Source organism: Vigna umbellata, chromosome 9 (genome assembly GCF_029865625.1).
Source record: "Vigna umbellata cultivar VRB3 chromosome 9, Vumbellata_1.0, whole genome shotgun sequence".
Lineage (NCBI taxonomy): Eukaryota > Viridiplantae > Streptophyta > Magnoliopsida > Fabales > Fabaceae > Vigna > Vigna umbellata.
In genome coordinates, this window is record NC_142173.1 from 48,629,312 (window position 1) to 48,650,047 (window position 20,736).

The 20,736-nt window shown below is 29.2% G+C and overlaps 2 protein-coding genes and 1 pseudogene across 2 annotated transcripts; all 3 read left to right on the plus strand.

Moving 5' to 3' along the window:
* The first annotated feature begins 3,765 nt into the window (after nucleotides 1-3,765).
* On the plus strand, nucleotides 3,766-5,346 carry LOC148193730 (protein LATERAL BRANCHING OXIDOREDUCTASE 1-like; annotated as a pseudogene).
* Nucleotides 5,347-8,532: 3,186 nt separating this feature from the next.
* Nucleotides 8,533-11,892, plus strand: LOC124847008 (protein LATERAL BRANCHING OXIDOREDUCTASE 1-like). Its single transcript, XM_047324390.2, has 3 exons — nucleotides 8,533-9,149; nucleotides 10,514-10,841; nucleotides 11,520-11,892. The coding sequence occupies exons 1-3, from the start codon at nucleotides 8,686-8,688 to the stop codon at nucleotides 11,775-11,777; spliced, it is 1,050 nt and encodes a 349-aa protein (XP_047180346.1). The 5' UTR covers nucleotides 8,533-8,685; the 3' UTR covers nucleotides 11,778-11,892.
* A 2,778-nt stretch (nucleotides 11,893-14,670) lies between these two features.
* LOC148193731 (putative N-acetyl-gamma-glutamyl-phosphate reductase, chloroplastic) lies at nucleotides 14,671-20,181 on the plus strand. The gene is made up of 13 exons (XM_088099020.1): nucleotides 14,671-14,902; nucleotides 15,124-15,255; nucleotides 15,744-15,851; nucleotides 16,103-16,189; nucleotides 16,296-16,346; nucleotides 16,451-16,522; nucleotides 16,876-16,995; nucleotides 17,733-17,793; nucleotides 17,905-17,985; nucleotides 19,028-19,107; nucleotides 19,185-19,274; nucleotides 19,625-19,753; nucleotides 19,867-20,181. Exons 1-13 carry the CDS (start codon nucleotides 14,840-14,842, stop codon nucleotides 19,972-19,974), a joined length of 1,182 nt encoding a protein of 393 aa, XP_087955146.1. The 5' UTR covers nucleotides 14,671-14,839; the 3' UTR covers nucleotides 19,975-20,181.
* The last annotated feature ends 555 nt before the right edge of the window (nucleotides 20,182-20,736 follow it).

The following is a 20,736-nucleotide window of genomic DNA, read 5'->3' on the forward strand; positions in this document are numbered from 1 at the left end:
ATAACTCAACAAATATCACATAAAGTTGTGAAGACCTATCAACAAGCAGCATAGTTGCAAAAACCTATCAGTAAGGAGCAAGTAAGCTCAAAACCAACCCACCAAGGTTATCTATAGTCACCTAGTAACCTGGCCACGTTGCTAGGAGGGGCCGCTTAGCGGAAACCCCAGGCCGCCCAGCGTTGATGTGCCAGGAGCTTTCTGAATCCAGCTTCACATACAGGCACTCAGCGAACCATTTACTTGCCCAGCACTGCCTCGTCTGCCAACACATAGCTTGTTGCACTTACCACATTTTGAGCATGTTTTTCTTGAGTTTCACATGTAGCTTGCCACTTGGTTTTCTATAAATGCCATGCTAGAGCACTTGGTTTCCTATAAATGCCATGCTCCTTTCTTAGATCAAACACTTTTGAGATAAATGACTTGAATCCCTATTGAGATTACTCCACGTCACTATTATTCATATTCATTACACATGAAAGGATAATCGATTATCATCCCAATAATCGATTGTTTCTAAGACAAAACTCAAAGTCATATCCTAATGATAATCGATTATTGTCGAATCGAAACATATCATATACAAAACTCAAGTGTTCAAAACACACATACATCATAGATCACAAGGAAACATGTCCAATACATATTTTGAAAAGTAAAATGTAAATATTTTTTCGAAGGTAAATTAGAAAATTGTACTTTATTTTTTAGTTGAATAATTATACAATCAATTTTATTAAAAAGTTATTTGATCAAAATAATAAAAATATTTCAATTTAATTGAATATAAAGTTTAGTAATAAAACATAATAAAAAATAATTAATCAAGTTATATAAATTTACATAATGATATTTTTAAGTTTTATTATTATACAAAAGTAAACAATGTTCATTAATAAAAAATAATAGTGATAATAAAAATAATAATACACAAGTATAAATAAATAATAAATTTAATATTAATCAATAATAATATCATTTTACAATTAAATAATTTTTTCTTATTTTCATATATTATTATTAAATTAAATACTTATTCTTTTCACTTTAAAATTTTTTTCTTTTTCTTTCAGTTAATACACATTCCTAGGTGCGTGGAATAATGTGACAGTATGCAACGAGAATGTGAGTCTGCTGCTATGTATTGACACCTCTGGACCATTTATACTTTCCATACTATTTCTAATTTCGCTTTCCAATAACTCATTTCTCCAATAACTTTTACTTTTATTAAATATTTATCGTTCATAATATTAAATAATTTTATCCTTTTGTAAATATATATTATTTTAATTAATAATAAAAAAGAAAATGAATGTTATTAAAATCAGATAAAAAAAGATTTTGTTTATTATTCTGTTCTTGATTTTAAATTGTTCTTTCTCTTTTTTAACATTTATTACTTTTTTTCTGTTACCCTTATAATAACTTTATTTATATAATTTAGACATGTATTTAATTTATTAGAAGAAGAAAAATGTGTAAGAGAAAAAATTATACTACTATTTTATTAGAGTGATTTTTTATTATATTTATATAAACAACCTTGAATTACACTTAGAATAAGTTGGTAAAATATTACTTAATAATGAAGTCATAAAAAATAATACTAATGGTTATAAATAAAATTAATTTTGATTATTTAAGTCTTCCTTAAATAATGTAAATTCAATTTTTCAAATATGAAATTAAATGATGAATTCTAACTTCAACTTATATTAATTTTGAAAAAAAATATTTTTTCTTTCAAAACATTTAATAGCATTAATTAACTTAAGTCAAACCTCTCCTAAATATTATTTCATTTAATATATATTTGTGTGGTCCATGGATTCGTAAAAGAAGAAAAAACAGTGCACGAATAATTATTTGCAATACAGATCTTAGTATTTCATAGCCATAAAAAATTCTTCATCTTCTAATTAGAAGGAAAAAATTAAATTTCTCAGAAAATGTTACAATAATGGTTTTTAGGCTTAAAATAAAATTAAAATATAAGTGAAATGATGAAAGTAAAGATGAAACATATATTAATAGTTTTACAATCAAATCCTATAATTTACTCAATTTTGTATACTCACGAGTCTCACTGTTTTATGTGTCTGTTTGTGAAAACCTTATTCAGTCACATTGTGGTCCATTTCAAATTCTTTAACATATTCTTCTTTTGGCTTTACGCAACAGAACTATATTATTCAACTATTTCTCTAAACAAAATTCCAAAAAGATCACAATAGGCCTTGTTGTCTTTTATACAATAAAATTTAAGTCTAACAATAAATTGTAATGTGATCTTAAAAAATACAGTAAGAAAATGTATTATAAACTTAAATATTACTTAAAAAATATATATACAATTAATATAGAAAAAGAATAAGAGTAAAAATGTTTTCAAGTTAATTACATATTTATTAACCACTGAAAAACTAAACACTCATTGAGTTGTTGTCATGAAGTTAAAACAACATTAACTAAATTATTTTGTATTATTCTAAAATTAAACACTTATTATAAACTCATTAATTACCCAACAGAAATTAATAAAATATTCAATGAATCATGTTTTATGCCTATATTATTACAAAATAATAAATTATCCTTAAGCTATATAAACAAACATATATAATATTATAAATTATTATAAGAAAAAACATTTCTAAACTAAGATACAGAAAACTAGGAAAAAAGATTAATATTATGCAAATTATTCAATGAATTATTTGACAAGTGCGAATGTGATAAAAAAAAATATGGAAAATTTTATATAATACAAACTATTTTGCTAATAACATTTATCAAAATTTGAAATGCAGTAAGTAATGTGGTATAAACCATAGAAAAAAATAATTATACAAATTGAATGATTAAATATTTAAAATATACTTTTAATCTCTCAATTTGATATAATTATCTAATTTGAATTTAATCCTTTTCTCCTTTGTTTACGTTACAAACAAACAAACAAACAAACGTTGTAGAAGTAACGGTCCTATAATGTTAAATGTACAGACTATAAGATAAGATCATGTAATTGGGTATGTCAGTTTTTTTTTTTGTTTTAACCTACTCTTATAAAATCTTTTAAATTTCCAATGTTAATAGAGAGAAGAAAGAAAAAGGTCATATGTTTTATTGATTGAGTGACAATAAAAATAATATTTTATTGTGGATGCCTGAGTTACTTAAATAAATATATATTTTTTATTTTAAAGAATCATGTGAGCTAAATCAAAATATTATTTTTATTAATAGAAAACCAATGTAATTACTTTTATAAAAAATATTCATGAACATGAAAAAAAATTCTTAAACATATAATATAATATAAAAAAAGAGTAAAAATAACACATTTATAAGTTATGTCATAAAAAAAATTATACAAAATGTAGATAAAGTAGATAAAATAAAGGTATATATACATACATATATATATATATATATATATATATATATATATATATATATATATATATATATCATTGTTCATATTCTTATTAAAGATAAATATATGTTTAAAATGTTAAAAAATGATTATTATGACTAAGTATAATAAAAAAATGTTATTATAATTCTAAAAATATGAAGGAAACTGTTTTTTTTTTTAAATAAACAAACATGATAAAAAGAAAAAAATAACAGAGAGTAATCTACAAATTGTTTAATGAATTATTTTATTGCAATGACTGTTCCACCAGATCATATAATTTTGTCCACACCCTGTAATTGAATGCTACAAAACATATGTCCACATTCATTGTATTTGTAGATTAAACCAAAAAGCAAAGCAAAATCAAATTTGTGTTTTTTTCTTACAAACGGACCAACTCCATGGTTAGTCACAAGGTCTATATATATATTGGATGTGTTTGATGAGAAAAGTAGCATCAAGGAGAGAAAAAGTAGAGTCATGGGAAACATTGATCTTGATCCAGCTTTCATACAATCCACAGAACACCGTCCCGTACCGAAGGTGGTGGAAGTGAGTGAGATTCCAGTGATTGATCTCTCAGGAAGCAGAGATGAATCGTTGATCATCTCAGAGATTGGGAAGGCCTGTGAGGAGTGGGGGTTCTTTCAAACTGTTAATCATGGTGTTCGTTCTGAATTATACAAAGAGGTTGAGATTGAGGCCAAAAAGTTCTTTGGGTTGGAATCAGAGGAGAAAAGAAAAGCTGAAAAGAGATGAGGTTAATGCAATGGGATACCATGATGGAGAACACACCAAGAACGTTAGAGACTGGAAAGAGGTCTTCGATTACCTTGTTGAAGACAATGCACAGGTTCCATCCTCTTACGAACCAGATGACAAAGATCTCAGAACACTCACCAACCAGTGGCCCCAGCACTCCCCCCAGTTCAGGTAATGTTAATTCATGTTCTTTTATGTGTTAATCTTGTAAATGATCATGAAAAGAAGAAAATGTTAACTATGGTATGTGTTTGATCAGGAAAACAATGGAAGAGTATGCTAGAGAAGTGGAAAAGCTATCATACAAGTTGTTGGGGTGGATCTTATCAAGCTTGGGTTTGGCTGCTGACAAATTCCACGGCTGCTTCAAGAAGCAACTCAGCATGGTGAGACTGAATTACTACCCTCCATGCCCTTTTCCTGATCTGGCACTTGGTGTTGGTCACCACAAGGATTCCAGTGCTTTGACTGTGCTTGCACAAGATGAGGTTGGAGGGTTGCAAGTCAAGAGAAAATCAGATGGAGAATGGATTCCAGTTAGACCCTGCCCAAATGCATACATCATCAATGTTGGAGACATACTTCAGGTATGTTAATCATTGTTACATGGTTTGGCTTTGATTATCAATTGAAGATGAAATGTTTTGGAGAATTTGTTCAATCATATGGTTTTTGACCAATGGTTTGAGGTGGATTTTGAAGGTTTGGAGCAATGACAGGTATGAGAGTGTGGAACACAGGGTGGTGGTGAACACGACCAGAGAAAGATTCTCAGTTCCGTTCTTCTTTTTCCCAGCTCACCATGTGAATGTGAGTCCTGCTGAGGAGCTTGTTAGTGAGGAAAATCCAGCAAAGTTCAAAGAATACAACTATGGCAAGTTCTTTGCTAACAGAAACCGCAGTGATTTCAAGAAGCGTGATGTGGAGAATATCCAAATTCAGCACTTCAGGATCATGAATTAGCCTTTTCGAATGGCCTTCTCAACATGTGTTTAAGTTCTTGTATTTTCATCTTTCCAAATAAAAGCATGTGCATGCAAGAAGTGGATGTGAATTATGTCACAGTGTTCTAGTACTGTGTTCCCACTTCTAAACTGTAATGAGACTATGTAATTTGCATTTGCATGTCCATGAATTTCATGGAAATTTTACTATTTCCAACCAATTCTTGTTTTCTCAGTTTTTCTTTTTCCAATCTATTAAATTTTAAAAAAAAAGATAATGATAACGAGTAGTTTGGAGATGATAAGTTTTATGGGATGCAGGAAGATAAAAGGGGTGCAGAAAGTAAAATCTTATGTTTTAGTGGCAAAACCAGGTGCGATTCAGTTTGGCTAAACATTTCATTAGATTACAAGTCAGAGATCAACTTCATCAAAGGACCAATTATTATTATTTTTTTAATTTGTTACTTTCAAAATTTATATATATATATATATATATATATATATATATATATATATACCATATATTAACCATATTAAATTATTCTATTATAAATAATAATTAAAATTAAATGAATATTATTATATATTTATATCTTTAAATAAATATAACATATAAAAATTTAAATTTTTAGATTATTTTTTATTCTAGAATAGAATTAAAAATGAGTGTTTCATCCTGCACCTCCAAGTGTTTCATCCTGCACCTCCAAAGTTTTTTAAAATACTCACATTACCCATCATTAATACTCATAATTAAGAGGATTTAATATTTTAAAAGAAAAAATTAAAAGTTAAAGATTCTGGCAGAGATATTATTCCCACTTTCTCTCTCGTCTCATTCTCAATCTTCTATTTCATTTCTCCATAGTGCCACACAGGATCAGACTATAATCACCTATAATCAAATAAAAAAAATAATATAAAAAATTCAAAATTTATATTATAAAATAAAAAACTAATACAATACATTACACAGTTATAAATTTATTAACAATATAATCAACTAAAAAAAGAACGCCAAATTAAACTTAAAACTAAATAAAAATTTATTAAAATTTTTCATATACATTTTTTTATCTAAAAAATTATAAAAATTAAATATTTAAAATTCATTTTTTATATTAACAAAAATTAATAATTATAGAAATGAAGTTAACTAGTTTTATAAAAAAATTTATACAACAAACCTAGTTAAATAATATTAATAAAATTACATGAAAAAATAATTATAAACTAATAAAATACTAATAAAATAATTCAAACAGTAATATAATTAAAGTTTTACATATAACATATATTAAACATTCATCATATTATGATATTTCACCATCGGATCTCTGATTTCTATAAATCCAGTTTTTTATATTCGATAGGTATTAAGGTTGTCTTTCTTTCAAATAATTTTTATTAATTTTAATAAATTTATTGAAATTATTTTATATTTTTATATAATTACATTATAAACTTAGTAAATAATTTTAAAAATAATTACAAACTAATAAAATAAATAAATAATAAATATTATTAAACTTTTATATAAATTAGTAAATAGTAGTCGGACTTCCACGTCCGAGTAGGTTACAATCGGCTATCCAAATCCGATTACGTTGCTTTCGGATATCCACATCCGATTAGTACTTTCATTTTCAGGTTTTTTATTAAAAATTAGTTTTATTTATTTTAATACATTCATAAAATTATTTTATATTAATTAGAAATTATATAAAATCATAAAAAAATATTAAACTAATATAAGAAGTATTAAAAAAATTAAAACTAATATAATAAGTATACAATGTTTGGAGGCATGAATAAAAGTCGGATATCTAAATCCGAAGCTTCCTAATCGGATGTCCACATCCGACACCCCTACATTGTCTCCAGTTCAATTTCAGTTTTTTCATGCAACCAGATTAACAAAAATAAAATACTCTCTGTATGCAACCAAACAAGTATATGCACACAAATTAAAAAACAACACTAACCTCTCTTCAGCAGGAACGCAGAGAAAAATGAGCTAACACGCTGCAAGTGCACCACCACAGCAACTAAACCACTTTAAGTTGTACTCGGACAATCTTTCTAGACAACACTCACTCACAAATACAAGCTGCAAAATAAAAAACTCTAGGAAAAATATTATGAAAGAGGTTCAAAGGTACACTGCTGTAGTGTTTTTTTATAGAGATGAAACGGGGTGGAGGGATGCTCGGGTGTAGGGGGTGCAGGAGTGAAGGGATGCACAGGTGTAGCAGGAATGCATGTTTGGTGATTGGAGGAAAATGGAGGTAGAGTCAATGGGGCACAAAAATTCTTACTAATCAAAAAATTAAACTTTTAAATCACTTATTAATTAGGGGTATTTTAGGAAATTGGAGGTGCAGGATGAAATGTTTGGAGGTACAGGATGAAACACTCATTAAAATTTTGTACCCGATCCGTTTCATTTTGGACTGGTTGGCATATTGGCTCCTGGACTTTATCGTTCCTACAATATGCAGTGGTACTACACATGTAAATTTCGGAACTCAAACACTTTCTGTGATGTATTTATAGATTGAAAAATAAAACAAGAAATTAATTTTAAATATATTTTTACATTATAAAATTTAGAAAGAAAAAATAATTATGTATTTAAATTATATTTCTACTTTATAAAGGTCTAGAAGTAAAAAAATGAATTCATGTTATACAATTCAAAAAATTTGACCATTCTGAAAGTAAAACTTAATTAATTTTAAATTAAAAAAATTTAAATATATTTTTGATTATATAATTTGAAAATATGTCTTAAATTATATGATACATAATTAATGTATTTTATTTATAAAATCTACAGTACAATATACCTAACTTTTCAATTTTTTAATCATACAATTCAAAAAATATTAATCCAAAATCTTTGTAATAAACTATGGAGATTTTGAATATTTTTTCTCAGTGTATGGAAGTCTAGTAAGAAAATGAAAGAAGAAATTGCCTCCGAATTATGTAGATTCTTTCAATAAATCTTTATTGTCGTTTTTATTTGACGGTTTAAATATAGTTTATATGTGTAAACCAATTTATTTAGAAGAATTACATTATTCTTGTATGTACACACTAAATGATAATAGGAAAAATTGTTATACACTTTAAATAGATAATATTATATACATATCAAATATGTTGAGATAATCTTAAAAAGAAAAATAATACTTTTAACACATATAATTTTTACATTCATTTAATATTATTCTTTTTTATTTAAAAAATATATATATAAAAGTTTACTTCTTTATAATTATTTTATCATGAATATAAAAGTGTTACCTGCCATTACTCTTAAAAAAATCATATTTCATAGGTCATGAATCTGGACTAGTTCTTAGGCCTGGTGAAATAATTTATGTTATCTCATTCAACCACCAGATACAAACAAAAAAACAAGTCAAACATTGTCGGAAATGTATATTTATAAATAACCCGAACAGATATAGATTCGATATTTCGAACTCCTCTTCCACACCTTTCAATTGCAATAACTGATATTCTCAGCGAAAGGGCATGGGAGAGATAGACGAAGCTTTCATTCAAACAGAAGAGAACAGGCCAAAGGTTTGTATGATTGAAGAGGGAATCCCTGTGATAGACCTCTCCCCTTTGGTGTGCGGATCTTCTTCTGAGCCTTGTTTTGAAGAGGTTGTGAGGCAAATAGGCAGTGCATGCAGAGAGTGGGGATTCTTCCAAGTGATCAACCATGGAAGCTCAGTTGAGAGCAGGCAGAAGATGGAAGAAGAAGCAAGGAAGTTCTTTCAGCAGAGCAAGGAGCAGAAGAATGAAGTGAGAAGAGATGCTGTGCATGTTATAGGCTACTTTGACTCTGAGCTTACCAGAAATGTTAGAGATTGGAAAGAAGTATTTGATTACACTGTAGAAGAACCTACCTTGGTTCCTGCTTCACCTGATCCTCATGATCTCACAATCACTCATTGGTATAACAGGTGGCCCCAATACCCACCACATTTAAGGTATTTTAATCTTCCTAATCACTTATAGTTTATGCAAGGTATCTTTCTAATATATTAATTGATTTTTAATTATATCTATTAAAAATGTTTTTAATATATTTTAAAATATTAAAATTAATTACTATCTTTTGAGAACATAACATAAAGATAATACTGAAAATTTATATTTAAAAAGTTTAAAGGATGAGTTAAAACCTATAGTTCTGTTTAGGTGATCAAAGTTTAAAGCCTCATATAATCTTTCATGATCAACTTTCATCTGTGGTGAGAAAAGAAAGCAAATTTATTGTTGTATGAAAATCATATATTCGATAGATTTAATAGGCTTTTTCTTTTTATATATTTTGAGGAATTTATTAAATGCGATCTCTCAATTTTTTTTTGTCTTAAATTTAGTTTCTGTTTTATTCAAAAGGAGTCAACATAGTATTATGCCTGAATCACTTTACAATTTTGTGTGGTGAATACAAATAGAAAAAATAAATGACATATGATTTATCTTTCAAACGAAATCTGTTAATTTATCAAAAGTGATTTAAATAAAATAAAAATTAAATTAAAGACAAAAATAAAATTGAGACATTACATTGAATAAATTCATTAAATATTAGATAAAACCTATCAAAAGCCTATTCTATAATATATGAACAGGACTGTTGAAAGGGGTAAAAAAGTATTATAATGTGAAATTGTCATAATTTAGATAAATTTTGATTCGATATATAGTTAGATATTATTTGTTATGAGTGAAAATTTAAAAGAAAAAAAAAACAGTGAGAATCGCATTAAAGGAAAGAGTGGATACTATTTCTCAATAATATCAAACACACCTACGTTTTCAAAATATAGCAAAGTTTATTTTAAGTGAGATATCTAAAACAAATAGGATTAAGCTCATTTATGTCATTTTGGACTCACCTTTCGTATGAAATTACTTTTATTCCTTTTTAAGAAGTAAGAAGTTTTGGAAATTCTGAATATCAATTTGTTAAGACTCCAAATGTAATAAACTAATGCATTATGTATATATAATTTTATACAATGCTACGAAAAAGAAAATACTAAAATTAGAGTATCGACAAGTGTTTATTTAATTATTTATCGTGCATGTTACTCTCCCTTGCGTATGTATAATTATATTAATTAGAAGATTTAAAATAGACAGTGTATAGTCAAATTTATTTTTAAAATTTATTGATAAAAAAATTATGATTACAAACAAAAAATTCATCAGTAATTAAGTATCACATAGTAATACTGGTGTGACAAATATGAGTTTTTAGAGAAGATATTTGAAATAACAAAACCCAAACCATTGTATATATTAGAAGTTGTAGTAAGATGGTAAGGTTTTTGTTGTGCAGAGAGGCATTGGAAGAGTATGGTAAGGAGATGGAAGAGCTGGCGCTGAAGCTCATGGAGCTTATTGCATTGAGCTTAGGTTTGGCACCGAAACGTTTTCATGGTTTCTTCAAAGACCAGACAAGTTGGATAAGGTTGAATTTTTATCCACCTTGTCCTTCACCTCACCTTGTTTTGGGATGTGGTCGTCACAAGGATAGTGGTGCTTTGACAGTGCTTGCTCAAGATGATGTTTGTGGCTTGGAAGTAAAGAGAAAATCTGATGGCCAATGGGTTAGGGTCATACCAGCCCCTAATGCTTATATCATCAATGTTGGAGCTGTAATCGAGGTACTCTCCTTTCTAGTTTTAATCCCAATAACACATATTTTAAAATTGAAACTAAATATTTGTAGATAAATTAATAATGCTTGAGTTCATTTTTTTTCTTGAAATTATTTTGTAAAATTATTTTTCATTAGATCGAGAATTAGTTTTGTTTCGGATGTGTAAAGTTGAGGATTTCTACAAAACATGTCTTTACACGTTATTTTAGATAATTTTGATTGTCTTAATCCAAATCTTTCATTATTTGCGTTTCAAACTGTCCGGGACCGGTTAAAGGCACTCTGACGCTCAAGTCAGTTATAATAAAGTTTTAAATTCATAATAAATGAATCTACCTATTTTCTTACCTTTGACTTCTATTTATAGCTTTTGAGACAAGCCTCTTGTAAAACCTTAATCACGACTTATGGTCCAAAACTTACTAAGCAACATTTATCTCGTAATTTTGATTTGAAATTATATTTAAGGATGATAAGGCACGTCCACTCAGCTTTCTCTCCTTCTCGGCCGCTCAGTTGATGGACGGCTTATCTTTTGACTTGCAGCTTATAGACTGCTTAGTTGATCGGGTCCTCTGGTGATTTTGTTTTGTCAGTTTTATCATATAACCGTCTGATCATACGGTACAAGTTTTGACATGTTGATGAAAATTATATATTAATTATAATTATTATTTTGCAGGTTTGGAGCAATGAAACTTATGAGAGTGTTGAGCATAGAGTTATATTGAATAGTGAGAAGGAAAGGCTCTCATATCCATTCTTTCTCACCCCTGCACATTACACCATGGTGCAGCCTTTGGAAGAGCTGCTAAATAACCAAAACCCTCCCAAATATAGGCCCTACAATTGGGGCAAGTTCTTTCTTACAAGGAAACGTAGTAATTTCGTCAATCTTAATGTAGAAAACATTCAAATATACGATTTCAAGATTAATTAGATATTTTTCAATAATGTTGTAATCAGGATCCTAAAGGAACTTTGTCCATCGATTGTGACAATGTATTGTTTTTATAAGCAGCATAAATTCAATTTCAGAAGCCAAAGTTCATCTACTCTTTTTTTTTTTTCATTTTTCCTTACTGATGAACAAATCAAATTTTAACGAAATTTATCAAAAAATATTAAGTGGTACATTTAGTCTTCGACTTAAAAGAGTTTTTCATACAAGAAAGAATTCCTTCATGTTAAGAATACAAATTAATAACATTAAACAAATTTTTAAATAACAATTATTTAAAAACACAATATAATATAACATATATATATATATATATATATATAATTGTGAGTTGATCAAAGTTTTTGTAAAATTCTTTATTGTTAAAATTGAATATGTGTTTCTTATAAATAATGTGACACTCAAACGGCTACGAATAATATTGCCAACAAACAAATATTTTGAATATTTTGATTTATTTTATACAAATCAAATTTTATAACAAATAAATATTCGTAAAAATGACAAGACATTATAATAGAAAATATTTTGAATATTATAATCATAATAAATAACTTGTATTATTATATAAGATTACTCTTAAGTGTTAATAATTTTCTTTAAAAATATTAAAAGAAAAAGAAATTATAGTTGTTTGACATTTATTAATGGGGAACTATAATAGGTCGTGTGTGCAAAATGATGGTTGCTTAGAAAATGTATGGATTATAGGGAATTTGACATTTTCTCAATCATAAGAAGTTGGATTGCTATCTTTGTTTTATATGCATGGTATCAATCTTATGAATGAAGTTGATAGAAGCAAACGTTGTAAAAGTTGGAATGTTGTGAAAAACATGCGTTTGGACTATGTTGGTATTGCTTGCGCTTAGGTAAGGACCAAATAATATGTTATTATTATACTAATTAATTACCTTAAGTTGTTCAAGTTATTGGTAATTGTTTGGTGTATATTTCAAGTGATGATTTGTAATGTGAGAAAGAGAGAGATTAAGATGATTTTCTCATCTTAAAAATGTGTTTACTTGAAGGAGATGATGTGAGAGAGGAAATAAATGGATTTGAGAGAATTTGAAAGTAAACTGTGTATTGTTTTTTTAAAGGGATTAGAGGTGATTTAAAGTAGATTTAAAAATAAAGTTCGTGAAAGTTTTTTGTGAGATTTGACTGATGTGATAGATTAAAAAAATATTTTAATGAATAACAATTAAAGATTATTAAATTGCTCTTAGTGATAAAAGTAATATAAAATGATATTTATGATTAACACATTTTTTTTGTTAAAAATAATTTTAAATAATATAATAAAAAAATAATTAAAAAACTAATGCAATATTTTTTTTAGGAAACTGAATTTTTTTTGTTTAAATAATACAAATTTGACTTGCGTTATGTCTTCTAATCTTATTAACTTGTGTTAATTATTATTTGTTATTCTTCGTCACCAAATCATTATTTGCTTCAGATTAACAAATGACTAATAACATGGGAGGAAAAAACATTTAAAATGTTCTAAGTGTTCGAACATTTATTCAAATAACAATTAATTGAACCTCGTGGAATCGGTTACAGTCTCAACGTAATCGGTTATGTAGTCCAACAAAGCCTTATGGAATTGATTCCACCTCGTTCAACTTGTACCATGGAATCGATTACAAGGAGTTCATAGTTCGTCTTCAACCTCAAGGTCCTCTCCATTTTCCTAAGTTCTTAATTCATCTTCAAGATCAAATTCGTGGGTTCCTAGTTCAACTTCAAACTCTGATTCACGAAACAAACGAGAGAGTTAAAATTGATTCCCTATTCAATTTAATTATCATGACATTTTGGTTTTCTTTTAGGACAAATAGGATTTTTGCACTTATATAGCCTCAAATCTGAGCTTATCTACGAGGAATGAAAAATCAACCAATCCCTCAAATCATTGCCTCTCTTCGCTTCTAAATTTATCAATGCGAACACAATAACCACTACAAATCTGTTTATGCAAATACTCTTCAACAATGTATTAATCTCAGGTGAACATAGTGTAAGTGTTGAACAAGACACTCAAGTAATATGATTTGTAGCTCAAAGAATATGTTAAATGTCTAAGAGGAATGACAAAAGTGGCATACATATATCCTAAACTTGTGACAATGTATGACATATGATTATGCTAGTGTGGGATGAACAATCACGCCTCCAAAAACAACTTATTTTATTATTTTCAACTAGTGGTTGTCATTCAAGCATTGGCTAGAAAGCTTAAACAATTAACACTCAATTGATGAGCTGAAGTAAGAAGCACTCAATGAGAATAAGATGATTAATATTTATGATTATAGTGAAGGTATGTTGATATATAATGATTTGTAATGTGCATTTTTATCCATGTTATATTAATAGTATGTTGTATAAAGGATATTGTTTACATCTAATTTCGTTCCGATAAATAAATTCATTTTTTTTAAAAAAAAACTAAAAATTACATGTTTTCAATTAATGGTAACTAAAAAAATGAAATAAATTTTCTTACTTTATTATTTTATATTATTTTATATGCCCTTTACATATGGTTATATTATGATGAGAAATAAACTAATAAATACATTCACATTGTAATAATTGACTATTTAAATAATTTATTAGATTGTGATAAAAAATTTATAAACTCATGAAACATGTTCTTTTAAATGATTTATTGACGTAACAGGTATAAAGAATACTTCATAAAAGCTATTTATTTTAAGTTTATAATTTTATTTATTTTCCGTTGTTTAAATTTTTATAATATTGAAGCAATAAAGTTTTACAAGAATAATTATTCTTAAATAAACACCAAAATAAAATCCAATTCAATTTGATTAGAATTCTTTTCACTAGCTAGATGTTGTCAGTTTTGCGTACTTTAAGCTCTACTACATAGTAAAGTTAAACCCAAGGCTGTATTCGGCCCGACCCGAATGTAAGAAGAAGGAAGAAATTCGCAGTTTCACAAATTGTGAACACCCAATTCTCTGATCCCGCACCCTTGTTAGGTTCTTGGCTGTCTAGAGAGAATGAGCGCAGTCTCTTCCAGTTCCCTTTGTTTTTACACTGGCCATTCTTGGAACAGCCCCAAGGTACCCTTTTTATTTTATTTTTGTTTTTTGTTCTGTAAAATGTTGTCTTTGTTACCGTACAATGTTTAGTTTGTATTTATTAGAATGCGGAGTACAATTTTCTTTTGATTCTGTCACTTTTTCTTTCGTGGGTAAATGTGTTTGATTCTCTGAGTTTATGTTGTTACTGTTGTGGTTAAATGTGTTTGATTCTCAGTGTTAATGTTGTTGGTGCTGTTCAGGAGTTTGGAAGGGGCAGAAAGCAACAAGATAAGAAGCTACTTGTGAAGTGTTCCAGCAAGAATGGGAATCCATCTTCACAAAATGCGGCTCGTGTTGGTGTTCTTGGAGCTAGTGGCTACACTGGTTCTGAGGTGAGCCTGCATGACACAAAGTGGTTCGAAGTGTGTTTGGTTTAGTGTGAGGAGAGGTTGAAACATGGAAAATTAATAAATAAATAAATAAAACAAGTAACAGTGATTTTCAACAGAAGTTATGGCTTAGAGTGAGATGGGTATAATCAAGGATTTAAAAAAATGATTTTTTTTCACAATGTCAAGGTTTCTCGGATCACTGCAACAACAATTGCTACTACATCAGCTGCATTGTGGTGGCAATTTCCCGCAATATCAATGATCTTGACGTAACTGTGATCACAATTTTAAACCTTAGTGATAATTAATTTATTCTGTTTTTTCTGCTTGTGCTTAGTATATGCAACTTAAGTGTAAACTGTGAAGTGACTTTCGTTCCAAATTGCTGCACTACCACTTTACATGTACTCAACAAAGCAAGTTGATGTCAGTGTCAGTTTTGATCTGGTGTTATTCTTTTGTGAGATTGTGAAGATTTTTTTGGTCAGGTTTTGCGACTCTTGGCAAATCATCCACAATTTGGGATTGCACTGATGACTGCCGATAGGAAAGCTGGGCAGCCAATCTCTTCTGTATTCCCACATCTGAGCACTCGGGTATGGCTGGTTTTAGGAATGATGATATCTTTAAAGAGATATTTTTTTGTTATTTTTTATGGAAGGTGTTGTGAGCTATCTGTTTTTCTTCTTCTAATTGAGATTAGCATACCTTTTTTATGATGATCATGGAGGTTGTTGTTATTCATAATCATCATTTTCTTGAACAATCCTCTGGGCGTGATTTGAAATATGCATGTTGATGTATTGTTATGTAAATTACATAATTTAAACTTAACCCATTTTTACAGGACTTGCCAGATTTGATTGCAGTAAAGGATGCGGACTTTTCTGATGTGGATGCTGTATTCTGTTGTTTGCCTCATGGGACTACTCAGGTTCTTTATTATGTCTTTTGACATTGTAATTTCCGTATTGGCCAAAAGAGCACTGGATAAAGTATAGTGTTTAAAATTATTCCTTAGATTATCTTCTTGTTAACAGGAAATAATTAAAGGCCTGCCCAATCACTTGAAGATTGTTGATCTTTCAGCAGTATGTTTTAAATTACTGTTCTCTCTGGTTTTTTTTAGAAAAACAAAGCATTATGAACAAAGCTTTGCTTAATATCAAACTTGTAAACGAGAGGGATTTTGTAGGATTTTCGACTAAAAGATCTTTCTGAATATGAAGAGTGGTATGGTCAGCCACACAGAGCACCAGATTTACAGGTGGAACTCTTGTCCTTTTTTATTACAGAAGGGTCTAAACTATCTAGTTCTACCATCTGTTTTCTAGATCAGTATAGCACATTATCAACTTATACTATAGGCTTCTATGCTGTCTTTCATTTCATTGAACTTGGCTTAGCAAACTGTTGAACCCCTTATAAGTTATAATTTCAAAATGAATATATTTTATGAAGTACAATGCCTTCTATTTATGAATTTGACCTGTCAACATTTATTTCTTTCCAAGTGTTCATGTATATAATATATGAGAAGATTGAGTCTCAGGTTGAAACCTCTTTCTTGTTTTGTAATTTTGTTTTAATGCCTGAATTAATCTAGTTATTTCTATCCAGAAAGAAGCTGTATATGGATTGACAGAGGTTTTAAGGCAGGAAATAAAGAATGCACGTCTAGTTGCCAATCCTGGATGTTATCCAACTTCTGTTCAACTTCCCGTTGTCCCACTGATAAAGGTCAGGATGTTTACTTTACAGTGTACAATGCATATTTTGAATAAGTGAATTTTCCATTCAAGAAAAGACTGTCTCATTAAAATGCAAATAATAGTATAAATTTGTGCTCTAAGGATTTTCTTTTGAGATGTATCTACTAGTCTTTTCTTTGCCTTGTGGCTTGAAATTTATGGTCTAGGATGTTAAGCTTGATAGGTACCGTTCACTTTAAGAATATTTCTATGGTGCTTAGTTCATGGTCTTTTTAAGCTATTTTTCAGATATGCGGAGGAACTGGATAGCTCTCTTATAATGACTAGATTTTAGGAGCTCCTTTTTTTTTTCTTTTACCCCTTTTATTTTTCCTCCTGGTGAATTTCTTATCCTTCAACCTTTTGTACTTTTATCCCTTTCTCTGAATAAATTTATTGTTTTATCAATTAAAAAAATGTGCATATTGACATTTATTCAATAGCATGAATTATATATAGACCATTAATATATATGAATTCTTCTTTTGGACGTCCACTTGTCGTTTATCAAGTTTTTCTACTTTGACTTGATTGGACTACTCAAGATGTCAAATCAAGAGTAGGCTCAGCTTATTCAGGGGTGGAAGCATTTTATGCTCAGCTTAATGCTTCCTGTTTTAAAAACTGAATTTTCTGTATTTATTGATTTTTATCATGCTTGAAGTGTTTCAAAACCCCTTTAACTTTAAGTTTATTCTTTCTTTCTGAGTTTTCTTTGTTTTTCAGGCTGGTCTAGTTGAGATTAAAAATATTATCATTGATGCTAAATCTGGTGTCAGTGGAGCAGGTTAGAATTTTGATTCATCTCTTTTGTATTTTATTGCAATTATTCCACAAAAATATTCTCAGCCTTAAGTTCTCATTTATATGCGGTTCTATTACTTGATTCTTGTTGCAGGGCGTAGTGCCAAAGAAAATTTATTGTTCACTGAAGTAACTGAAGGTCTCAATTCTTATGGTGTTACCCGTCATCGCCATGGTAAGTTTAGTTTGCTTGTTATAGTTAGATTTGCGTATTTCTAATCCTACAACTCCAGCCTAACTAATAAAAACCCTATGTTATCTCGTTAAACTTTTGTCTGTGACAATGAAGTATTGAGTGATTAGTTTGTTGTAAGAGGTATGCAATAGTACAATAACCAGTAAAGGCAGAAGCAATAATACAGTTTACCAATAAAGCTCAAACATGCCTCTTCAATTGTGTGTCCCTGTATCCTGCGTGTATCCGACACTAACACGTGTATCCGACACTAACACGTGTACGACACTTGTACAACACAAATTAGTCAATCTGTTAAATTGTCATCTTCAGAAAACATTTTTTCATCTCCGAAACAAGTCTAACACGGCTCCATCACTGCACTAATGAGGGAAGATATGCTAATTTATTTTAGAAGTTCGAAATTTATGGTATAAGTTTCTATTGTAATTATAGCAATAAGTAGTAGTTCATATATAATTAGGATTATCTAGATTGTATATGTATTGTTGAGATTATTTTCATTTATTCTCGTATCTTATATTGTAGAATTTATCTAGAGTGTCTTTTTGGATGATGATGACCAGGGAGTGAAATGTGTTAAATATATTAATTCCTCTTTTCACTTTGGACTTAGATGAATGGATTAGATTTATTTTTGTATTCGACAACAATATGTTCAGATAGCTATATTTGAAAAGCTTTTTTTATAGATGATTTTGAATGTATAAATTTAGATTTCCAATTTAAACAATTCACAATGAGCTACCTCCGGTAAGCACACCAGTGTCAAGAAGAGCCGAGAGTGATTTCTGCTAATTAGCATGGTTCTCTCCTCCATTAGGAAAAAGGAGATGTGGGGATTGGCTAGTTGGGGCCTTACGGGGCATCATAACAAAAATTAATCATAACTTGATTGTCGGCTACTAAGTTCTTATCCTATTTTTGTTATATATGTCTACTTAGCTAGGAATTTTATCTAGTAGCAACAAATGGCATCTGAATTTGAATAGATCTAATAATCATATGTTATTGTATGCAGTTCCTGAAATAGAACAAGGACTTGCTGATGCTGCAGGTTCAAAAGTAACCGTTAGTTTTACACCACACCTAATTCCAATGGTAGGTAGCGCCTAGAGTTGTGATATATTTTCTTGCTTTTAAGTAAATTAACAAAATTCTACTTTGCCATTTATCAGAGTCGTGGAATGCAATCAACTATTTATGTGGAAATGGCTCAAGGAGTGAGAACTGAGGACCTGCACCGACAACTGAAGCTCTCATATCAGGTTTAAACTTTTGTCAATGCTTGTCACCTCCTCACTATAGATTCCATTACCACTACTTTACAAAATTGTAATGTATGAATTGTATATATGCCAATAAATACGAAGAACGCAGGTCTGAAAATGGTACTTAATGGTCATTCTTCATTGTTGTGGAAAATGTTTTCATCATTCTACTCTCTTCATCATAGAAGAGTCTCTTTAACCTTCAAGGCTTTATCCTGCCTTGGTTTGTGGGTCTGTGGAAAGGGCTATCTTGATTCGTAGTTCATAGCTTTTTTAGTCTACTTTGGTTCATGTTTGAATTTCACGTTTTGTCCCTTTCTCAACTTCTCTTTTATTTGGTGATTCAGGAAGAAGAATTTGTTGTGGTGTTGGAAAATGGAGCCATTCCTCGAACTCACAGTGTGAAGGGGACTAATTACTGTTTAATCAATGTTTTTCCGGATCGAATTCCTGGAAGAGCAATAATTATATCTGTTGTATGTTATAAGCTTTTTTCCCTCTTATATACACTTTACTTTAGCTAACATTTTATGCATTTAAGGTATTATGATATTATAGTTGGCATGACTATTTTGATGTGTTGTTGCAGATTGATAATTTAGTGAAGGGAGCTTCAGGTCAAGCTTTACAAAACCTTAACTTGATAATGGGATTTCCAGAAAATCTGGGACTTCATTACCTGCCTCTGTTTCCTTAGAGTACTTCTTTTGTCTAGCTAGAGCTCCAACACTAGTTACAGTTTCACCTCATTTTTTTTTTGTTGTTGCTTTGTAATCTTAAAATAAACCATTGAGTTTTGAGGTGATTTGGTTTTTCAAGCATGAATTTTGGCCTTTTTGTAATGCCAATGTTTAAGTGGACTATGAAATCTCCATCTCAAGTTTCTTTTGAGATATTTGTTTTATTTTGACTCAGCCTTTCTGGTTTTCTCTAAAATCACAGGTGCAGGACTGTGGACTGGCTGCTACAGTTCCTGTGTTTGGATTATATTCTTGCATTGAATGAAATTGATGTAAAAATAGGGCAAATTATTCTCTTGGTATGTAGTTAAACAGAATTTACCTTTTCAGTCTTTATATGCAAAAGTCATTCTTCAGTTTTTATACATATTATTTTCAATTTTATTTGTTTTAGTTTATGAGTAATTAAAACCAAATGTTTAGTATTTGATTTGGTTCAGTGTTCTTAAAAAATCTTAACCAAATGGACTCTGATGGTTGGTAGGGTATTTCCAAGATGTTCACAGAATATATATATATATTATTCCTTGACAAAACACCAATTATTAAACACCTAAAAAGTGCTTCTTTTTTTCATTTCAAGAGTTTTTAAAATCATTTTCAAGTTATCATTTCAACTGTAGATTGCCCCAACTTATTTCTTTGGAAATCGATTTTTCTTTAACATTAATTTTACCGTAGTCTAACTTTTATGCAGTAATGAAAATTATTTCGTGATG